The 23,378-nt window shown below is 38.1% G+C and overlaps 1 protein-coding gene across 3 annotated transcripts; it reads left to right on the top strand.

The window, feature by feature from the left end:
- The first annotated feature begins 891 nt into the window (after positions 1 to 891).
- ttc13 (tetratricopeptide repeat domain 13) lies at positions 892 to 23,333 on the top strand. 3 transcript variants are annotated; one of them, XM_005930484.3, is made up of 23 exons: positions 892 to 1,173; positions 3,526 to 3,620; positions 5,094 to 5,169; positions 5,261 to 5,331; positions 5,474 to 5,539; positions 7,620 to 7,712; positions 9,676 to 9,792; positions 9,876 to 9,986; positions 12,400 to 12,482; positions 12,596 to 12,737; positions 12,888 to 13,062; positions 14,044 to 14,200; positions 14,712 to 14,842; positions 14,929 to 15,061; positions 15,663 to 15,755; positions 15,970 to 16,053; positions 16,177 to 16,261; positions 16,661 to 16,767; positions 17,440 to 17,575; positions 18,641 to 18,720; positions 18,977 to 19,055; positions 20,445 to 20,524; positions 20,606 to 23,333. In XM_005930484.3, exons 1-23 carry the CDS (start codon positions 1,005 to 1,007, stop codon positions 20,718 to 20,720), a joined length of 2,478 nt encoding a protein of 825 aa, XP_005930546.1. In that variant the 5' UTR covers positions 892 to 1,004; the 3' UTR covers positions 20,721 to 23,333. The 3 variants fall into 3 exon arrangements, with proteins under 3 accessions (XP_005930546.1, XP_005930545.1, XP_042078673.1); XM_005930483.3 differs by having other exon boundaries at positions 16,658 to 16,767; XM_042222739.1 differs by lacking the exons at positions 892 to 1,173; positions 3,526 to 3,620; positions 5,094 to 5,169; positions 5,261 to 5,331; positions 5,474 to 5,539 and adding an exon at positions 5,549 to 6,010 and having other exon boundaries at positions 16,658 to 16,767.
- The last annotated feature ends 45 nt before the right edge of the window (positions 23,334 to 23,378 follow it).

Here is a 23,378-nt window from a genome sequence, read left to right as displayed (position 1 = left end):
TGATCAAGCATTTTATGTGGATGTGGACAGGACTAAAAATTAATACATCAGCTGGACAGCTCAGACTAAGCAGTTTGGAGAAAGATTTAGAGAGGCAAGGCACAGCTTGGACTAGACAGGAGAAGAAAAAGCTGTTTTCTCAACATAACTGACCAAATGTAAAATTAGCTCTACCAACCCTCTACCCCTATTTAAGTACTTAAATGCACTACTACTGTGCAGCTGCCCTATGAATAGCTTTTATTCTGATTTGTTTCATTGCACTTTGAGACAGAAGAGAACATTATACTATTGCCTACAATGTCAGAATTGGTTTATGAAGACAGACTGCATACTCATACTGTTGCGAGTTGCGACTAACCTCAAACCACAGATTCAGCCCATCACAATGTCATACGATTACCAGTTATTGCACAAAGCTGTGGATCATGTGAAAAGACTGACGTCTTCATTTCATGCGACATTGCTGTCTGAAATAGTAGAAGTTGAGAGCTATATACGTGACACTAGACCACAAGGGAGTCTGATGGGGTGTAAATTCCTCATACAAGCTAAACTGGATTGGGAAGACAGGATTCCACCCTTTACAAAGGCATGGCATGCAGGTCAACTGGTCAAGAAGTGGAGTACATACATAATTTAAAAATTTAAAAAACAAATTTAGAAAAATGTAAAAAAAAATAATTCGCGTTGTCTAACCTTAAACATTTATAAGTTATAACAAAACATCTCCTTTTGATAAACAAATTATCCTAGAAAATTGCCTATACTTTTATATTGAATCTCATAACGGAAAACCGTGATTTCTGGCTTGACGCTCGCGGAACCGGTTTGACAGCCGCGGAGGGTGTTGGGAAATGTGGTTTAATAGCTCCCTCCGTTTTGCGGGCTTCTTGTTCGCGTCCCGCAGATTCGCGCGTGAGGGGGGCGTGCCCGTTTGGGTCGAACTGCTCTTGTCGAACTGCGGCAGCTTCCGCCCTGTGGCGTCACACATGTAGCACAACATGGCCCCTGCCAGCCGGGCTGTTGTTGTGGTAGCTCTCTCACTCTTGTACCTGTGCCGGGCGATTTTCTCCACCGAGTTCTTCTCCACTCTCACTTTATTCAACAACGACCTCCACAAACAGGGATGCAGCTCGCTGTCTGAATGGGAGGACTACGCTGCTGACTGCGGTAAAGTCTGCCTTTTCGCTGTTACTTTGCCACGTCCTCTCTGATACAACTGTCACTTGGACCCGGCTAGCCCAACCGTTTAAAGGCTAACGTTAATACGCCAATAACAGTAAGCGGTGACAGCTCGAAGGGATCATTAAGAGTAGCCTTTCCTGCCTCAAAAATAGTCATTTTTTTCCGCCAAATATGAAAGAAAACAGAGTTAAAACACAGGAAGTGGAGTTCAAGTGTAAATAACTGTAAAGAAACTTAAAAGTGCTTATCGAAAAGCTCACTTCAGTCAGCAAACTGTATGTTTTACCTTAAACAAAGAGAAGTAAACCATACTCCAGCCAAAGAACGCGCAATTTAATGTCGTCTTCTGCAGCAGTAAAATAAATATTTAAAGAGGAAAATTGAAAAGTTTTTTATAATTGCAATGTCCTTTCGCTGCATTCGGCATGTCAGTAACTCACCCACTTCTATAGTTAGACTGACCAAAGCTTGTTGCAGTAACTATAACTGAGCTAAAAACCTATACAACGTGTGAAAAAGACATTTTAGTTCATTGAAATATTAATTAAAATTAGAATTCTGAACAAAAAGACAACCAACTGTAAATGTGTTACTTTCACTTGCTTAAAAACAAAATAAAAAGGAACTGACGTAAATTTACTTAGATTTGTCATTAAAGTGTTTTGTTCAATCGACTCTTAGTTGTTTTTTGTTTTTTTTTCCCCTACAGCCTTTAGTTTACCAATACAAGCCTTTCATCTCATTGCCTGTTTAGATAGTTAAATGTAAGGAAAAGCAATGCGTCACCTGACTGATTTGTTTTGCATGATGGCACGTCTGACTTTAGAAGAAGCTAAGATAAAATCTGTCTGTATGTAGATGAAATGCTTGTTTACTTTAACGCAGCCTTTAAATTTGGCAGGTTTCCTGTAAATGTTGCTGCAGGCTTGCAGTAGCCACCTCATCTCTCTCTAGCAGCAACACCTGCAATATGCAGGGGCGAGTCCTAAACATGAGCCCAGCATGTACTCCACTAAGCTTCAGTTACTCATTATTTTTATATATAGGATAATAAAAAATTATATCTACTGATAACATGTGAAAATTGATAATAGAAAAATGTAGCACGTTACATTACATGTTAACTCAATGTGCTTAACATGGAATATAAGGCCCATTAAAAATATACAAGGGACCACTAAGAGCCTGATCTGCTGGCTGCTGGGGGAAAATGTTATGTTTGATACCAGTTAAGAGTCGCAACAGCTGAATACAGGCGTGTAGAGATGGGGATTTTCTTGCCTACAAACCAAACCAAAGAAGCTCTGCTATACTGCTGAAGGAAATTTAGCGGAACTGTAGCAAAAATATTGTTTAGTGCTTTTAAAAAATGTGTCTTGTTTTCTCAAGCATAAAAATATTGTTTTTCTTCATCTAGTGTCCATATTTAACTGAAAATTAAGTTAATGGAGACTGATATGCTGAACAATGCTTACATACGTTTTCATACATTCAAGAAAAAGCCTATACACAGACCATTAAAAAACAACTTTAAATGCTAAACTCTTTACCTGCATAGTTTGTGTGTGTGTTTCTTAAGTTAGATTCACTAAAATGTCAGAATGCCTTTTTGTATTTGTAGCGTGTACCAAACAAACATACTCTTTGCCCACGTTTAGTTTGTTGGAATTATTACGGACACCTCTTGTTTTCCCTGTGTCACTGCATTTAGGACAGAAATAATGAGAGATAATATAGTTGTACAAGTTGAAATACACAGATTCTTAATGATTTGTGAAATATGAACCACGACATTGTTTCTTAACTTTTCACAGTGTTTTGCTTACTTCTGATTCAATCAGAAGATTCAGTTCTTCTCACCGAAGGGCTCAATGTGGTGGTTGCTGTTACTGTGAAAATTACACCTAAAATGTACAAAACAAAGTAAAATAACAGAGCGGCTTTACACCCCTAAGTTTATAAGGAACCATGCTGCATGCTTTTTTTTATATGATGGACAAAAATGGTTGTGGTTAGTATTCATTTTGTACATTTGCAGCACTTAAAGACTGTCACATGCACATCATCGATCATCGTCTTATGATTTAAAGCTTTTGCCTTTTGGTCTGAGGGGCTCCGAAAATGTCCTGGAGAGCACTTTGTAACAGGCTTCATGAGTTTGGATTTCAGTGTGTGTCAGGTCAAGCCTGCTTAACTTCTCAGATATTTTTCTTTCTTTGAAACTTTACAATGTTTAATACAATTTAAAAGACATAGTAGCTTAATGGTCTGAAATACCCTGCCATTATGAACCGTTTTGTTTCCAGTGATAAATACTTTGAATCTTTGTCTTTTCAGAGTCTTCAATTTTACAGTTGGAAGACCCAGACTGTGAGGAGGGAAGCAACCCGCCCTGCGAGTCTGTGTTCTCACTTAATGCAGAGAAGATCTTGGTGAGATTTCAAACACTAGTCTAGATCTAGAGCAGCCATGGCCTGTAATGGTTTCCTTTAGAGTTTAAAAAAAAAAAAAGTATATATAGTCAAGGTTAAACCACAAAACACAGGTGTGTGTAAGCAGTTTATAAACCTTTTGAAATCTGTGCTCTAATGTTTTTTTATGTTTTTTCCAAAGCAAGACATTCTGGTTATGTATTAGTTTTACACACATTTTCTCTTCAGCGAGAAATAAAAAATCTTAAGTTTCAGTGGTGATCAGATACTTGAGCTCACAGTGATGGGTGTGGTTGCTTTTGGTGCTTACACATGTAACCACACCCTAAGGTGCTGTTGGAGTGTGATACTGACACCCTATCATTCACCTCTATATCACTGCTCCAGTGTGTGAAAATAAATGTACACTGCAGGGCTTCAACTTACCATTTAAAAAGGCCCAAATTTAATGACCTGGTGAATTTTGTAATAGAATGACATTCACTGATTGTAGTGATCATATTGGATCTAAAAAAAATGCAGTTCCTATGCATGAAAAAAAAACAAAAAACACAGAAGAGTACGGCACAGCTCATGGTTGGTGCTCTTCACCACAAGCTGCAAGACAGATGGGGTTGGTGAAAGTGGTTAGTGAGTTGATAGACGCAACGTCTGTGCGAAAGACGTTGTGACACACACACACACAAAATTGCAGGTGGCATGCTAGGTGCAGAAGCAACTGAAGACAAAACCTGATCTAAGGGATCTGTGATGAAGGCTGCAAGATGTTTAGGATCAAGATTTCTTTTTTAGGGCGTGGGGTGGGAGTAGTGCAGTCCCACAGTTTTATGTTAGGTGAGATTTGATAAGGATCCCCAATAAAAGGAATGGGGCAAGTGCATGCCTTGTCAGTTGCCTTGTAAAATGCTGCCGCAGCAACATTTCCATGCTGTCCAATTTGGATACAGTAATTCCACTGCAGTGCTGCCGTTTGGGTTAACATAGCAAGTACAAGATAGAAAAAAAGAAGCATTGTTGTTAATGCAGTAGTTTATTTTGCACATCGAGTCTGGTTGATATTCCTGTATGTGCTAAATTTCCAGTTACAGGTCTACTTTGAAATCTTTATGCCTGCATTTGGAATTTGAAATAAAAAGTTTCTGAGTTGTTCTCTGTTCAGCAGTAGATAATTCTTCAGAGTAACCCTGAGATATTCAGCAGGGCTCTTAAAATCGCTCGTAAAAATATCCTTGAAAAAGCTGTTAACAGTTATATTGAAAATGTCATTTTACGCAAGTTGTCAACACGTTCTAAAGCTCTCCAATGAACTGAAAACACAGGTGTCGACAGCATTTAAGTGTTGTCTTTTGTTTTTTCTCCACTCAATCGAGTTGCCTTCACACAGGAAGGAAATGATTATTTTGTGCCTCTCTTGACATTTCTAATTTGTCCTTCTTGTCTTTTTTTTTTCCTTCTTGTCGCCATCTCTTACAGAATCAGGCCAAATTGTTTATAGAACAGAAAAAAATACCTTTTCCTGTAGATAACCAAAACACAAATGAAGAGCTTGGTAAGTCAGCATGTTGTTCAAATGCTGTTCAAACACCTGATTGATGCAGCTAAAATGCAGCTTTTCATTGTCACTTTTTCTGTCATTGCAGCTATAGGTTATGTTCTCATAGGCAATGGACTTTATGATGAAGCCATTAAACACTTTTCACTCTTACTGCAGGTATGTGTGTGCATACATGTTACCCAATACGGCTCTGCAAAAATTACCTTTCAGTTAACCTTTGAGAGATGTAGAAATTCTTTTGATGCCAAACAAAACACCTTTCTTTGCGTATTCTGAACATTTGTTCTGTTTGATACAGGGTGACCCAGAGCTGGTCAGTGCCATCTACGGGAGAGGGATAGCTTATGGGAAGAAAAGTCTGCAGGTAAGTGGCAGCTGTAGAATTCAGCACCACTGTAAGACTTTATCACCCACAAATATGAGTCAAACATGTTGCTGGTTTTAAGCAAGCCTGTTGTCTATAAATTAAGCGATTGAATGGATCTTCTACATATTGAACCTTTTTATATGATGTTTTTGTTGTCTGGATTTCTACCTGCCCAAGAACAAATGATGCAAATTAGCATGTGGCTAACTGGTTGAAGTGTGTCTTTCCTGCAACAACCCAAAAAACTACAAAGCAAATGTTTCTTTCCCAGGATTTAATTTTCCTTTTATACCATCTCACATTTTTATGTATTATTTTGTTGCACTTTGAAAGGTGCTGTAATAATACAATTTACTTATTTATTTACTAGCCATTAAAATGCATTTAAAGTGGGCCACTGGTTATAAGCAACCTTACTGGCGACCTGATATCCAAGTGGTGAAAGCAGAGAGCACGTTAAACTCACAGGTAAATCTCTCTTTGTGTGCATGTGCATCTTCACTGTCGCTTTCCACTAAAAGAAACAATGCCACAAAATGAGCTTAAAAAGCAACTTTTCTTGTATTGTGGGATACAAGTCTCAGTAGCAGAGGTTTCAGATGTAACCGCTCTTGTTATTTCCACAAAGAGATGGGGAGTCTGTGAACGCATCTGAGGAATACTGCTTTCAGAAAGAGGGAGGACTGTTTTACACTCGATGTGAGATCTTCCTTTTATCCTCAAAAAATTCCCAGAGTCCCTTAGGCAATAGTCACACAGGCCTAGAGACCTGTTGGCAACTATCTGGACAGGAGAACTTACATGAGGAAGACATAATTTCCCTAGAGGTTGCCAGGAAATATGTAAATGATTATGCATGAAAGATATTGAATTAAAATATAAGCAAATAATGTTTTACACCTAGTTTACTAGGATGCCCGTCATAACTCCAAGCCTCTGAAATGTTTAAAGAGCTCCAGCAACAAAGTAAAACCCAAAGCCTGTAACCAGAGCAGATTTTTAAAAAATTCTTTCACTATAATTTTTGGGAAACAACTCTCTGCAATGACTAAATAGGTGAATCAAAACGAAACTGCATTTCGTTGCCCTGTACCTGTGCATGTGCAATGACAATAAAGTTGAATTCTATTCTATTCTATTCTAAAACAAACACTACTAATATTCTGCTTTCAGTGTTATGCAAAATGGTTTTTAATGCAAGCTAATCTGTGATTGAAGCATAATTTAATGTTGCAAGAAGGGAAATAAACCAATAATATAGTGTTTTCATTACTGAAGCAGTTATCCATCTGCATATCATCTTAGTCATAATATATTTATGAACTGTCGTAAGAGATCATCAAAGGCTGTGGCTTAGGAGGTAGAATGAGTCCTCTACTAATAGGAAGGTCAGTAGCTCTCTGCATATGTAGAATAAGTCCTGTGTGAATGTAGACTTTATAAATACAATCCACTTATGATATTTACTTGGGAGAGAATGTTGCTGGTATTTTATCAATGTGTCAGAAACACTATTCACTACTGTGCTGTGAAGGACTTGAGCTTAAACTTCAAGCCCGATGACTCATACTGCAGACTGTGCACACACACTTTGTTTAATGGACAGCCTTTATTTGCATTTGTCAGATGTTGAAATATATTTATTCATATTCTCGTTTTATGTTCTGCCAAATTGTTCTCAAAATCAAATTTAAAACAATTCTGACCTCCGCTGAGTTCGGGCTGCACAGAGAGTTGCTGTGTGGATGTGTTTTGTTGGACGCCTTTGGGGAGGTTTGTGGGTTTTGTTTTGGTTTATTTGTCCTCAAATAAAAAGAATCCTGTATTTTGTTGACAACAGCAGTTTCAGGTAAATGCAGAGTGATTCAGTGTGACATTCAGTGAATGCCAATTCAATCTGCCAGGATGCTGCGGTTATGGTAGTGTGCCCTCCAGAATAGGGGGGAGAAGAAAACTGCTTAGAGTAGTTTTTGTGTTTGGTGTTGTTTGTGGCTTTGTTCCAAGTTTTGTGCGCAATATGTTAAAGTTTATGTCAACAAAATGTAAGTGCCTCTCTCCTCTTGTGTGTCCATGCCAGGATATAAAGAATGCCGATTTGGCATTGTACGAGCTCAACAGAGTCATCACCCTCGAGCCCAGCTGGCCAGAGGTCTACGAGCAGAGAGCAGAGGTGAGAGGTGACTCTGGCAAATGTGATCTATTATTAGTGTTCCTCAGCACTGATTTATTTTATGGCTTTCAAATACTGCAACAAGCTAAGACAACAACTGTTGGTAGCAGTATAATTAAACTGATTACATGTAGTTGCCTTCCTCCTGTTTTGTGGCTAATTTTTCTGCTTCTAATTGTCAAGTTTCGGATTAATTTTGAGCTTTAATGTCTAATCAAGACTAATCTAATCAAGCAGTCAGAAGTTGTACTAAAGAGAATTCGTGTTCCATGAACTTTTTAGGTTCAGTTTTCAAGTGGAGTTGGTGACTTTTAAAATGCATCGAGCTGTGTTGTTTTGGTTTTTTAGACTAGAAAATACATCACAGCCAAATGAAAAAGATCTGCAGTCAGTGAGTCATCAGCCAGACATAAAATGTGAATGAGCTACAAATGTGCTCCAAGCAATCAGTCACCTCTCTCCAAGTCTGATGAGCTCCTCCTGCTTTGATTTTCTCCCAAATGATTTATCTTGACTGTTGAAGTTGGATCAGTTTGGAAAGCACAGAGTTTTTTTAATCATAAAACATCATCATCATTCACAAATAACTCCCCCAAACAGGTTTTGTCGATTTCATCTGCTTTCACACACACTGCATCCTGGAACTTTTCTAGGCATTACCCAGCAAGATATACTTGATAATGCAAATTAGCCTGGCAGCTTCCTACTGCAAAGTCTCTGTGATATCCGATTATTTTGATGTAAGACTAGAGGATGTTGAAGTCGCAGCTAGCGAGCTGCTTTGCCTCCTGGACATTTTACTCAGCTTGCACCTAAACCACACTGAGTTTTTTTCAGAAGTGAGAACGTGCCAGGCACAGACTACATCCTGTTGTGCACAACATATGAGAAATGGTGTCTTTATACGAGTCTGATTCTCTTAACATGTTCAGAAACGGCTTGAAACACATCCTCAATAAATGTTAGCAACTTTTCATATAATCATGGTTACTGATGAAGGTGATCTCTTTATATTTGGACAACACATATAGAAGTAGTGAATGTCATCGGTCACATTTGGAGCAGCTGCCTTTTACTACAAATAATCGACAATGCATTGTCATTTTGAAAGAGGCAAAATATAAATTTTAAAGTGAATTCAAATAAGTTTTAAGCTACAGTATAGCAAATAATATTAGGCAACAGCAATATTCAAAAACAGTTGGGCACATAAACAGTCACCAGACATGGTTAGAGTTCTGGCAACTCTCACAAGATTAAAGAAAAGAATTCCCCCACTGCAGGTTTCATTCTGCTGTTTTATTTACCATTTCCTCTTTGGGACTTTTATACCATTTGAATTTAAACACAACACAGTGAAAAATGTAAATAAAAACAGAATTAAATGCTTTGCAAATCTCAAAACCCATAAACCATATTTTTATTAACAGTAGAGCATAGAAAACCTATCAAATGTTTAAACTGAGAATAATATTAGTTTGCTTTGTGTTTGATGGCAGCAACATCCCATGTCTCTAAAAAAGCTGGGAAAATGTCATGTTTATTGTTGTGTAGCATTCCTCCTCCTTTTAACAAGAGGCTGTAATCCTCTGGGAACTGAAGCAGTCCCGAGTCCAGATGTGTCAAATGTTTTCAGTTGGTGAAAGGTGTGGGCTGCATGCCAGTTCAGGACCTGGACTCTTTTTACTATGAAGCCATGCTGTTGTATTAGCTGTACTGTGCAGTTTAACATTACCTTGCAGAAATATGCAAAGCCTGTCCTGAAAATGATGTCATCTTTTGAGCACTGCAGTGACTGAATCATGTCTGTTTTTCATGAAATAAAAACAACAAACTTATCTTTATTCCCCCCAAATGTTCTTTCGATGCAGTGTAAAAGAAAAGAAAATAATTCAGTTCATCAGTATTTTGCAACAATAAAATTAAAAAGATGAAATGTGCAATTCGGTGCTTGTGTGTTTAGATCCTGTCTCCTCTGGGTCGCATCAGTGAGGCTCTGAGTGACCTGACAAAAGCCATCCAGCTACAGCCCTCAGCTCGTCTCTACAGGCACAGGGGAACGCTGCTCTTCATTTCAGAGGTTTGACAGTCAGATGCAGCATGAACGTACATATATGCCTGTATGTTTCCATGTGATGACTCTGTGCTTTGCTCTCTGTTCAGGACTATGTGGCCGCTATGGAGGACTTCCAGCAGTCTTTAGAGCTTAAGAAGAATCAGCCTATTGCCATGCTGTATAAAGGCCTGACCTTTTTCCACAGAGGCATGCTCAAGGTGAGCTGTTCACAGTCTCATATTCCCAGTATGGCCTTGTCCATATCAAAGATAAATAAACAATGTGATATCACTCACTGGTTAATGAATTACTGTTTGGAAGACTCGTGGCCTCCACCATCACATTTTATTGTAACCAGATATGACCACAGATAATGACATGGTGCACTGATTAGCTGTTTTGTTTTGTTTTGTTTTTTAGCAAAGTGTATCTCTAATTCTTGTTATAAGGAGTATGGATTCCACTGTATGTTATAGCATTATCAAACTTGACAGTCTGGAGTTTTGCTCTTGTTTTTTTTCTACAATCAGATATATCAGAATTTCACTAACAGGGTTTTTGTTGCACAAACATCCTGTTAGTGCATGATTACACCTCATTTGTGTATCCTGTCTATATTTATCTTTTCACTTTTAATTACCAAAATATTATTTGAGTCAACAACATCAAAGAGGATTTAATTTAATGCAAACTAACAGGGTCGTTCTCAGCTCGCTGCTGGAAACACAGTCACAGAAATGTATTCAAATGTCAGCTGACTGTTTTCTTTTTTTGTTTGTTTTTTTGGGGGGTGTTGTTTAAATATTATATTTGCGACTTACAGTGTCAGGAGATGAAGGGAAGGAGATGAATAGCTTAATACAAGCTCAAGCTTATTGGGTTTCATGCATATTGTGTTCTAAGCTTGTCTGCAGATTTAACTTATTTACATATATGCAGCTGTGAAGCAGATGGAACCACATGCTTTGGTAAAGTTATTCAATTTGCTTTAACAAAAGTCAACTTTGTTAAAGTTGACTTTTTTTTTTTCATTTTCTTCCTGGCCTTTCTGACGGATGAGATTGTTGCTGTGTTATACCAGAGTTTTCTGCTAGCTGTTTGTTGTGCTTGGTGATGTGTAGCACGTTCATGCTGAAAGTGTCTCTTAATGCTGGGGTAGCTGCTTTCGTCTTTGATAAAATCCGCTGTGCACCACAAGGGAAGTAAAAATGGTAGATGAATGATAAGATGTTGCTTAACTTCTAATTACTATGTTAATTTAAAGTCTTCCCAAGCCAAGTGCATTTTTATTTCCCACACACTGACTAATGTGTGCAGAGCAGCACTTGAATCTGCAGGTATTCATCTACATGGCATGTAGATGCTAAACATAAAGGATTTCCTGGGGGAATCCCAGCTGCAGCTCCTGCAGGCAGCTGACAGTTAACGGCAAACAACAACATTGGCGCTTTTAATGATAGTTGCGAATGTGATTGTTGAACTAATTGCTTACTCTAAATGAGAGAGTTGTGCCCATTGGTGGAATCTGCTTTTTATTTGCATGCTATGCACTAAGGTTGGGCGATATGTACATTTTTTCTAACTAACATTCATCGGTCCCATATATGACGATAGGCGATATATCTGCACAGGTGACTTTTTGATGGGCAGAGCAATGTAATCATGCACGGACTGTTTTGCACTTTTAGAACACAGAAGAAGTCCAAACTTGGAGGAACTAGTTGTCCAAAAAAATTGAAAGTCAGCAATTTCGGATTTCTTTGACTTTAAACTGGATTAAAGAGCCAAACCTGAGGATGTAACCGCAACCACCGCTTGTGCAGATGTATATTTAAATAAAATGTTTTGTTTTCTATTTCTGAACATAGGCTGCTGCCTTTCTTTCTGTTATGAGTTTGAGTAAATAAATCGCTCCATTTGGGGGCAGTCTGAGGAGGGTGCATTTGCTCCCAGCTGGAAGAGGATGACGTTAAAACAGCCCTATTTTTTTTTTATTTTTTTTAAATTTTTTAATTTTTTCCCCCATTGACTGCTTCTTTTAGCTTCAACTGACATTATTAGCAAACCTACTCATGGGCAAATAAATAAATAAAACGACCAGTGAAAGGCTCAACCTATCGTCGATGGTTGATAAATTCGTCCAACTGTCCAACCTTACTATGCAAAGAGTGGCTGGACCAGGCTGAAATATCTGAACAGTTCTTAGTTGGCTTTCTATGGCACTTGGTGTGAATAGTCACAGATGGTGTCTGATGATCCCCTGTCTCAGTCTCTCTGTTGCATCACTATGATACTGATTTCTTAAATATCTCAGTTGACTGGCTTGCCACAATATTTTGTAATAACGTTGTGCTAAACACCTAAAACTATCAGCATTACTGTCACCTTTGTTTGTAAAGCTAGGACTGTAATTATAGTAAACAGTTTAACTGTTAAACTAAGTGTTAAACAGTTACTGCTACACTCCAGCATTTAGCCATGTCCACACTGGGGTTACATAAGACAAAATCTGAATGTGTTAAAGTTCTGAACCACCTGCTGACTCAGAATTTCTGGTCTGCATGTTCCTTAATGCATTTCCTCTCAGCTGTGTTGTCAATGTATGTGAAAGGTTGCTTTTTTCTTTATCAGGAAGCCATTGAGACCTTTAAAGAAGCACTGAAACTGAAGTCTGACTTTATAGATGCCTATAAGAGCCTTGGACAGGCCTACAGGTACAAGCACTCTGCAGCATGCTTTCTTACTCCATGCATAAATGCAGGATGTCACTTTGACATAGGGTATTTAGCCAAATATCAACCGTTGCTTTTCCTCTTCCTTCTCCCAGAGAGCTGGGTGACTTTGAATCAGCCATGGAGAGCTTCCAGAAAGCCCTCATGCTGAATCAGAACCACATCCAGTCTCTCCAGCTCCGAGGCATGATGCTGTACCACCATGGCTCTCTGCAGGAGGCCATAGGCAACTTCAAGGTAGAATTATCCACAACGAAGTAAAACAGGCTGTCCTTACACCCCTCTCTGCAATTTTAGGAATTTTTAATTTACACAGGGTTTGCTAGCAGCACAAGGAAAGAAGTGGTAATGGATTTATATGCAATGTAATTCTCTTGTTTTCCTCAGAGGTGTCTTCAGTTGGAGCCTTACAACGAGGTGTGTCAGTACATGAAGGGGCTGAGTCACGTGGCCATGGGGCAGTTTTACGAAGGCATCAAAGCTCAGACTAAAGTCATGTTGAACGACCCTCTGCTGGGGCAAAAAGCCAGCTCTGAATACCTCAAAGTTAAATACCTCAGAGGTGGGTGGGCCTTTATATATACACATGCATACACATTATGACTGATCGCAGATAAAGAGAAGAATGCTGATTCAAGATCAGTCTTATTTTACAGGGTAAATAAAAAGTCTGCTCTCCAAGTCAGAGCTCTGCCTACAGGATAAACTGGCATATGAACAAACCTCAGAAACCAATGACTGGGGTGATTTATGGCAGCTACAACTGTCAGCTTATAAGACTGCCGCTAACATGCTTAGGATAGATACCACGTGACACCTGGAGACTTCCTATAGAGTCCATTCAAGACATGTTTTCAAAGAACCTAGAGCACAAGAGTTGTTCAGGCATAGGTGTGCAGTCTATTACAGAGTCTATACTGAATGCATTATTACTAATTGTTTTAACAAAAAAGGAAACGGACAGTTATATTTTAGATTCTCCAAAACGTCACATTGCTTGTTTTTTCGTGTATTTTTCATATTTTCAAATGTTCAGAGTTTCTTTGAGCATTGGAGGCTTTCATTAAAACAATTGTTAAAGTACAAAGTTGAGGAAACAAGGGGGGAGTGACATGCAGCACAGCTGAGGTCAAGGCCACCAGATGTGACATACAGAGGAGTATTTCCAGTGTATTACTTTTGCATTAAAGAATAGCATTTTCTTCTGATTTAATTTTCAGGAGAACTATTGCATTGTTAAAAAATCCAGGAATGTTAGAATTTGATGGGCTTTTTAAAAAAACAAACAAAACAAAAACAGGAAATTAAGGCTTCTGAATGTCGTCCTGGTTCATCAGAAGAAAGCATTCATTCATTCAGTCTCATTTGTGCTTGTGCCCTTTTTGTATTATTTGGCCATGATAGACTCTTCTGTATACCTTAACCATGCTTTTTCTTTATTTTTAGCTTCAGTATCCTTTGACCTAAACCACCACCTCATAATGCACCACCTCTGGTCTTTTTACTTCTCACATAAAGGTCCTGTTTACTTGATTTCTTCCAGAGTACTCTCGTTACCTGCACTCCCACCTGGATATCCCAGTAGCAGAGTACAACGTGGACCAGGACTTACCGGGAAACTTTAAGAACCACTGGGCCAAGAACCTGCCTTTTTTAATAGAGGACTATGAAGAACAGCCTGGCCTGCAGCCACATATCAAGTGGGTTTGGGGGACTGTTAACTCTGACCATAACGATCAACTGTAATGATGCTGCGATGATGAAGTGATTAATCTAGCTATTCTTTATATAAATGTCAAGCTTTCTCTGAGGTCAAAGCAGAAATTATTGTGACAGATTACATTTATTTTCACATTTCAATCTGAATTTAATTTAGGATGCCCTACACTTCACCTTAAGTCTGTCATCATAAGAAAATCTAGGAAAATCAGGACCATCATAACTGTGGTTTCCTGAGCTTCAGTTTGTAGCAGTTTTCATGAGCTAAAACACGAGGCAGCGTTTTGTGGTTGAAAACCAACACCTGCCATGTTTTCCATATGACACGAAAGCTCCTGTGTTCATCAAGTAGATGTTTTTATGCATGCATGTCAGCAGGCTCGAACTACTTCATCTGTTTTCTGATATTGTAGAAGGTTGACAGCCAGTGTCTAGGAAAAAAAAATGTGCGTTTCATGACAGCCTTATTCTCCACGTCTTTCTGGTTGGCAGAGACGTGCTGCCACAGAACTTCGACAGCTACAGCAATGAAGTTCAGAAGCTGATCTGCACGGCCGACCATCTGGGGGCACTCATGCAGTATGACACTCCTGGTTTTCTACCCAACAGAAGAATACACAGAGGTACCACAGAGACAATGCCACAGTTTGAAAAGATCACCAAGTGTTAACAAGAGCCTAAAAATAAAGAGCTGTCTGTGCTTCTTCAGCCATGGGATTAGCAACCTTAGAGGTAATGCAGGCCATGCATCGGACATGGAGCAACTCCAAAGTGCGAGTCAATGGCAAAACCAGGCAAATGCAGTGGAGAGACATGTTTGACATAGCAGTCAAATGGAGGAGGTGAGAAACACACAAAATAAAAAGGACTTTGTACCAAATTTATATGAGATCACTCAGATCAAATTTATGGAGGCACCATTATGTTTGACATTTGTATTTCCATTGGAAAAGAGTGGCATAATGCAGAGACTGTAGGGAATTAATTTTGGCATCACTCTTTTAAGTGCATGTTTAGCTTGGACAGACATTAATGAGTAAAACACCTAGAAAAATGTTTCTTTCTCATTCCACAAGAAATTGGGTGTTGTGAAGAGGAACTATGGGATCCTAATTATCTCCAGGAAATGACTCTAAAACTGAAAACTGAAGGAATAGGAAGGATACAGATGCTGACATATGATGTTTCAACTGTCCTGCATTGCAAAATGAAGTCTAGACTGAAGCTGACACATGGCTTAAGTTTTTACCGTGTGAGCACTAGAAAGAACTCAGCAGTCAGGTCGTTTTTCACATTTCACTGTGGTTTACTTATCCTGGTAACTAGCCTGTTCTCACCAATTCTGGCCAAATTCAACAAGTCACTTTCCCACTAGAGTGTTTGATGTGTGGTTAATTAGATTGCAGTGTTGAAACACTAAACGGGCCTTTCCTGTACTCGTAGGATCGCCGATCCAGACCAGCCAGTTTTGTGGTTAGACCAGATGCCTGCCAGGAGTCTCAGTCGAGGCTTCAACAATCACATCAACCTCATCAGGTAACAACTTGGCCTCGAAGACGGCGTCAAACACTCTCATGGGTTACAGGATTGAATTTCCATATGGCCTCACCTTGTAGTGCAGAAACATTTATTTCAATTTCTTGGAATATGACGTATCTCTATCATTCTGTTCCCTGTGAGAGCTTCATTCTGAGAAGCTCCTTGAAAAGTAGTATATTGAGGTCTGTTTTTTCCCTCTTTATTTGTCCAGGGGGCAAATTATCAACATCAGATACCTTGCCTACTTTGACAACATACTTGACTTCATCAAAGACAGAATACTGGTCTACCACGGGTAAAACCTGAATCACAACTCCAATGACTTTGCAGAATTCCTTGAAGCATCATCTATGGCTTAATTATTCTTGCAGTGTTCTTGCTGTTTCTGTAACCAACATGTTCTTATTGTCTGTCTCAGGGCATACAACCCCAGAGGCCTCCTGGAAGTCCGCCAAGCTCTAGAAAATGTGAATAAAGTAGAAGATTTGCTTCCTATAATGAAGGTAAGAAGGATATGAGAGAATCTAGTTCAGGTTGCACTCGAGGATTCAAGTGGATATTAGTTTTAATCTACTAGTAACACTAGTGATGTTCATTGCTTCCCAGTTTTGTGTGTGAACTTATATCTATAGCTTAGATCTGGAGCCTAGATCTATATGCTGTTGATCCAAAAAATCACATCAAACTTGACTGACAGAAACTGAATTAGAAAAAAACTTAAAAGTTTAAACGCATGTATTACATTTTTCCATATTAAATTTAATCAATATTTGGTTGTCATGTAGTTTAAAATATATTTTGATATTGATGAATGTTTGCCCATAAGAGACCTTTTAAAGCAGCACAACATCCTGTTTTGTTTTTGTTTGTTTTTTTGTTTGGTGTGTTTCTTCCTGAAGCAGTTCAACAGTAAAACCAGAGATGGCTTCACAGTCAACTCGAAGGTGCCGAGCCTGAAGGACCCTGGGAAAGAGTACGATGGCTTCACCATTACCATCACTGGAGACAGGTGCAGTCTGCCGTTCTCTGTGTTCAATATTCTAAAAGAACACTTTCTTCAACACTAACATTTCATATAAAAATTAAATATAAATATTTGAACAGGGGAATAATAATCACAAGGATCTCCTAGAAGGTATATTTCATGAACAGTAAAGTATTTACATACGTATAACACAAAGGTCAATCAAAAGGTGCTAAGAATATGTTTCTTGTGCACAGATAAGGAGCAGTAACTGTCAGAATTTCACATGTTTTACAATCAGCATTGGGAGCGCTGGATTTTTGAACTGAATTAGAATTATTCAGGTCATTATAATAATAATAATAATTATTATTGTTATTAGCCATACCTGCACAGTTGTCTCTTTCCACTGGTACTACTCATCTTTTGTAGCTCCCCGTGACTTTGTCCTTTCACTTTGACTGAAATCAAATTTAAAAAATGTCAGAAACAATGGGAATTTTGTATCTCTGAAAAAAGTGACTACTTAAAAAAGGAGGGCAGTTGAAATTTAATGTTTTCATTTAATATGTGCAGACTCATTACTGCAAAAACCAGTAACACCTGTTTTTTAACATGTGCTCCACAGTTTTTCGGTAGATGCTTTACACTTCTACACACATAACCAGATATTTCCAAGTTTTACCCTCTGAAGTGTTTAATTTTGTTTTATTTCAGGGTGGGAAACATGTTATTCTCTGTAGAAACGCAGACAACTGAAGAGCGGACGCAGCAGTACCAGTCAGAAATAGAGTCCATCTACAAAGACCTCACAGCCAAAGGAAAGGCATTGATGTTATCAAGCGAACTCGGGGTAAGATTCCTGCTGGTAATAGAAAGCAGATGGTGGTGCAATGTGAAATATCCATTTCTGGACAGCTTTAAGTAGATGACATCTTAAGTTAACAAAGGATGTTCCTTTCTCTAAAGCAATACCTGCAAATAAAATGTTGTTTTTGTGTTCCAGCTTTGGTTCTAGTTTTTTTTCTTGCGGTTTCATATCTCTGATATTGTCTCTAGTGTCTGGGGTTTGGACATTTGGCAAAAAGATTTTTTTAATATATTTTCTGAAGAATAAATAGAAAACATTTACAAGTTGAATTCTGTTCAAGCAGTATCTAGCAAAAAGGTTTTGTATCGAGCTAGAAACAGTCACAGCTGCAGGAGAACAGATGGAGCTGTCAATATAAACATAAAAACACATTAAGTCGTATTTATTATTTATTAGAGTAGCAAGGCTGTTTACAATCTCTTTACATAAGAGATAAAAGTCACTTTAGAAAAGACAAGGCAGTGTTCAAAAGCAAAACAAAACATAAGCCTCATGTCTGTTTTTTCCTCAGCGTCTTCCTCTCCCCTCTTATTCCCACTCTGGCCCTCTCTACTGAAATCACATATTTTACTTGTCTAGACAAGCAAACTATGAGTAGAACTGATTAATTCTCTGTCACTGTTGGATTTAGCTGAGTTTATTTGCTGCCATTCATTTCTGTTGATGGTTTTCTGTCAAACTGCCGGAATAAACAGAACAAACCATTCAAGCAGTTTGTCTTGATTAAAAAATCTGTGCCGGCAGCCTACCGTGACTTGTCTGCTAATTTATACAGACAGCACAACAGTGGTCCTGACTAAACAACTAACAAACAAGAACTAAACAGGATGTTCTCACTCCTCTGTAACAGAGACCTGGAACAATGTGAACATCCCTCCTGGCTTTCGCTCTTTGTTCTGTTTTATTATGTCTGCAACCTTCTCTGCTTTCACCCCGTTAAGATAAACCGTAACTGAAGACAGCACACAGTGCAGCAGAGGTCACGACTACATTAAGCCTTTGTTCACAACTGAACAGCTGATTCTGTGATGATCTTTGTTCTTTCAGGATGCAGATGCAGTGTGTAACCTGATCCTCTCCTTGGTTTATTACTTCTGCAACCTCATGCCTCTTTCCAGAGGATCCAGGTAATTTCAAAGTCAAAACAGCCCACAGGTGCAATATGAAGCATTTCTACATTTGAATGATAAATGGGAGAGAGAGTTTCTTTGTAGCTGTCATCTTAGTTTGGAAAAAACTCCCAGAAACAATGGCCTAGTTAGACTGAAAGATAAATGCAGGATAATAATATTAATGTTATTTTAGTCTGTGGTCTTGAAACTTGAGACTCTTGAAACATGTCAGAGGAAGTATTCAGCTAATGAAGCATCACTTTCTCCTCAGTGTGGTGGCTTACTCAGTGGTGATGGGGGCACTGATGGCCAGTGGGAAAGAGGTCATTGGTAGGATCCCGAAAGGAAAGGTAAATTAATGTGAATCTTACTTCAGTAGAAGAATATATAGCAAGTTTTTATTGACTTAACACTAATCTCTATGACATTTGTTATATATGGAAGTAATGCATAGGACCAAATGCAATTTTTTTAGCAGATAATTAAACATTTTAAATGTAATTTTTTAAAAATGGGTAACAAAAATTTGAAAGCTGTCCATTGTCATTTACACTGGTGCTTACTCTACCATATGTTATGTAAGATTACATTGCTTATACGGTCTAGAATGTGTTTCTAGGTCTCAAGTGGTGTTTAAATGAGCACTATGTACATGTAGGTGCTGATTTACCTGGTGCAGAAGGACTGCAGACTTCATCATTTCCTCTTGCAGGAGTGGTGCAACATTCAGAGATTACATTTTTTTGGTGATTTGTGGTCACTTCATCTTCTGTACAATTTTGGACCATCATCACTTCAGCCAAAGTCCAGATGGTTTCAGTGGTCCAGAGTGGCAGCAGAGCAAAGGTTCAGTCTTCAAAATAACATATAATCAGACTGGAAAGCTTTTTCTTCATAAGAAGGAAAAATCATTAGCTCTGCACCAACCTCCCTTGCTGACATATTTGGTAACAGTCCAGGATAATCGGTTTAAATCCGTTTAGTTCTTTTTGCCTGATTAGTGATGACATCAGTGTCTGCTGCCTTCACCTGCTTCTCATATGTTAACTAATAAACATGTTTAATTAAACTTCAGGTCATAGTTTTCTTCAACTTTGCAGTGCTTTTTTGGTACTTACTTTAATAATTAGAGATTACAAGTGCTGGGATGTATCCGCTGAATTGAAAGTGGGCCAGGGGTCAGTCCTTGTCTAAAATCAGATGTGGTCTTTCGTCTATGATACATCCTGGTATCGCTGATCTCTGTCTCCTGCCGTTTACTGCATGTAAGAGAGGATTGTTCGCGTTCCTTGTTCGTGTGAAAGCAGGTGTCTCACAGATGGTATGAACAGTTGGCAGCCCTGCTGTGTTTTTCTTCATATTGTTGCTTCTTAAGGAATTTTCCAAAACCCTTCATGATTTAGTCTGACCACATTGGAAAGAAAGCGGGCTTCTCATTTTTGCTACACAGCGTTTAACTTCTATAAAGTTATGTGTCAATTTTTAGAAAAGCTTTCTTTTTCTGTAAATCTGCACTGCAAAGAAAGAGCAGGAACTGGCTTGTTGAACTTCAAGTGTGTCTTGGAAAGCATGGTGCTCAGGTTTATTTACACGTGTCTTTATTTATGGAAATGTGGCCTTCGCTTCAACTACTGTACCTATCCTTTAAGCTGGTTGTGGTTGTGTGGGAGTTTGGGGGGGTTGTTTGTTTGTTTTTGCTTGATTTAAATATATATATATACATATATATATCTTTTCAGCTGGTAGATTTTGAAGCCATGACCACACCCAGTCCAGATAGCTTCAGTAAAACAGCAAAGAGCTGGATGAATCTCAAGAGGTACAAAGAGTAATAATTTCTCTGGTGTGTTATTTGTCTGCTTCAGAGGCACATTATCTGACATTTTCTCTTCCTCTCTAGTTTACCAAGTTGGTACCAGAGTCTTCCATCTGTAGCAGAGTCCTTCCCGACAACCAGAACAATGATTGAGGTCCTCAACACAGACTCATCTTCACATTGTCCAAAAAAGTCTTAACACGACTTGTGCACTGCAGAGAGGTCTGTTTAGGAAAGTCTTAATAATAAAGCTCCTGCACTGGGTAGAGCATAAGGGACCGTCATCTTCTACATCCCAGTCAACACTGGACTGAGATCGGCAAAACCATCTCGGCACAATTAATTAGGAATTAATTATTTAAAATGTAATAAGGGTTTTGGCAAAGTAGTAGTGTGAGCTCTTTTTGAACCTTGAAGGAAATGAAAGGCTTTTAATGCAAATTCATGGGATTGCTTTACTCTTTAAAGAGGTGACCTCTGTTTTAATTTACCAAAAGTTGATCTTACTGTTTTATCCAAATCTTTGTTGCCTGTTGTTTCTCCTTAAATCCATGTAAAAAATCAGCTTCTACTTAAAAAACATGGTTTGAAGGGTTTTCAGAAATCTTAGGTTGACGTGCTAAGTCACCTCTCTGCCACCTGTTTTAAGTTCTTCAACCTCTGTTGTCAGGCAATTCAATATTTTTCTTTTCTACTTCTTATAGCATAAACTTAACTCACAGAACTCTAAGGATAAATTTAGGTGCTTTTGTTATTACTGGCTGGTGTTAATTCCTTAGATCCACACTCTGTGTTTGTGGAAACGATACTGGATGGTGAAAGCAGGATGTTTCCGTTTGTTTGGGATGCAGAAGAGATTCTGTCCACCTTTTTCTCTTTCTCTGCTTTATAGGCCTCGTGCCTCAGACACCCAAAGCACAACCAACGCCATCTGTCCATCGGTCGGTATGAACAAGCTTTCTTTGCAGAGTCATGCCGAAATCTCTTACTTTAGGTTACCAAGAATGTGAAATGGCACTTTCTGGTTTTATTTAACATTAAAGATTGTAATTGGCACTTTAAACATTTTCTGTTAAACCACTGCTGTGCACGCACACAGAATCCAACCTTTCAGCAGAGAATGAGTCTGGGGGTTTTTAAAAATATGGAACAAAATTTTCAGGGCTATTGTTTGTCAGCACTTGAGCAAATATGATTTATTTTATTATTTTCTTTTTTTTAATGATGAATAACAGCAGTCAGAGATTTTAGAGAGCTTTCAGAGCCATTTGGTGCTTTTTGAGTAAAATATCAAACATTCACCAAATCTGCAGGAATCTTGTCGTTATCAGTTTTGAATCTACAAAAATTACAAAAAGTCAAAAAGTTTCTTGACTTTTTCTCTGATCTTTTATAAGTTCAATCATTTTGGGGGATTTTTTCATTACAAATGTATTAGACCATCTGTCATTAAAAACAAAAAAACTCTTAGAAATCTCCCCAGAACTTGTTTAAAACAAAAAATGAAATACACAAAGTTTAACCTGGCCCAATCAAGCACCGCTAAAACATTTTTCTTCCATGGAGCAACAATGGTAAATGATTGCAATTTGGTGTTATAATCAAAAAATAATTGCTTTACTATTTTATTGCTTGTTTTTGTAAACCTACATTTACAAATTGATGGATAATGATAATTATTTATATTATTTTGCATTAAAAGTATTGAGCATTAAGTATTAAGCTCTTGATTAGAGAACTTTTGCATTCTGGTGATCGAATAAATATGTTAAGCACATGTAGCTCTAAATGGCTAACATAAAACAATTTCACCGTAAATAAAACCACAAAGAAATCAGACTGGCTTAATGAGAAGACACTTCTTTATAGTTTCAATCATTAGCTCTTAAACACTACATTTAAATTTTATGTTTATGAATGTAATCTGACTTACCTGACCAGAACTTCAGATGATCGTCCTCTAACATCTGTGACTGTTGTGCCTTTAAAGATTCATTATGGATGGAGAAAAGCACACCGCATTTATTTCCTTCCCGTCTTCCCTCGAACTTGCATCAGCTGCCTCTCTTACATCGGATATTAGCTCATAGATTCAGTTTGCTTCCTCATCACACCTGAGAGCAATATCTTTGGGAGATAAGGGACATGTCTTAAAGATTAAAATATTGTCTTTGATTATTTTAACCCCCCTTTTTATTACATGTAACAAGTTCTTGTTTGAGTTTTTGATATCTGGAGAAAATCTGGTCTGAATTGGAATTTAGTTCAGTTTAAATAATAAGACTGATGGTGTGGTCTTTTTTTGTTTGTTGGTTTGTTTGTTTCAGAAAATCTGGGTGAATCCTGCAGGATTTTTTTTCACTTAGGTAAAATGTAAACATGCAGTAACCTATGGAAATAAAATTCTTTTAGAAAAGAAAATTTAAGCACAGTGATGAACAAAGTGAGAAGGTGTGACTCACCTGGACTAATCTATCATATTCTGTGGCCTTTGATGCTTAAAGACACACCATTAATAGTCATATCAATACTGCAGTAGTTCTGTTTTTTGAATGTCCAGAACAAAGCAGTCTCTCCAGTGTTTAATTGGTTTTCGCACTTCACCAAAACGTCAGGTCCTTTGGGGTTTTTTCTTATCGATGGTTATGCTAACTGGTTGTTATTTTCTTTTCTGTGCTGGGTGTCCCAGTCATTTATTTCTGCAATGGGCTTTAGAGTGAGGAGTGCACAACTTATCTAATGTCTTCAGACTTGAAGGAGGGACTTTTTTATGAAATGATTGTTCAGCAGTTAATAAAAGTGTTTGACAGTTTTAACAGTTTGTGGTGATTTTTGTTTTCCTCACAAGTTCACAAAC

This window comes from Haplochromis burtoni, unplaced genomic scaffold (assembly GCF_018398535.1).
Source record: "Haplochromis burtoni strain Fernald_Lab_line unplaced genomic scaffold, NCSU_Asbu1 Contig_93, whole genome shotgun sequence".
Lineage (NCBI taxonomy): Eukaryota > Metazoa > Chordata > Actinopteri > Cichliformes > Cichlidae > Haplochromis > Haplochromis burtoni.
This window is presented reverse-complemented; position numbering and strand designations above follow the sequence as displayed.

Bases quoted from the DNA above. Each gene is read 5' to 3' on its own strand.
- ttc13 (XM_005930483.3), top strand. From the start codon at position 1,005: ATGGCCCCTGCCAGCCGGGCTGTTGTTGTGGTAGCTCTCTCACTCTTG. The intron at 9,793-9,875 runs GTTTGACAGTCA...CTCTCTGTTCAG, and splicing joins CGCTGCTCTTCATTTCAGAG to GACTATGTGGCCGCTATGGA. The intron at 15,756-15,969 runs GTAACAACTTGG...TTATTTGTCCAG, and splicing joins AATCACATCAACCTCATCAG to GGGGCAAATTATCAACATCA.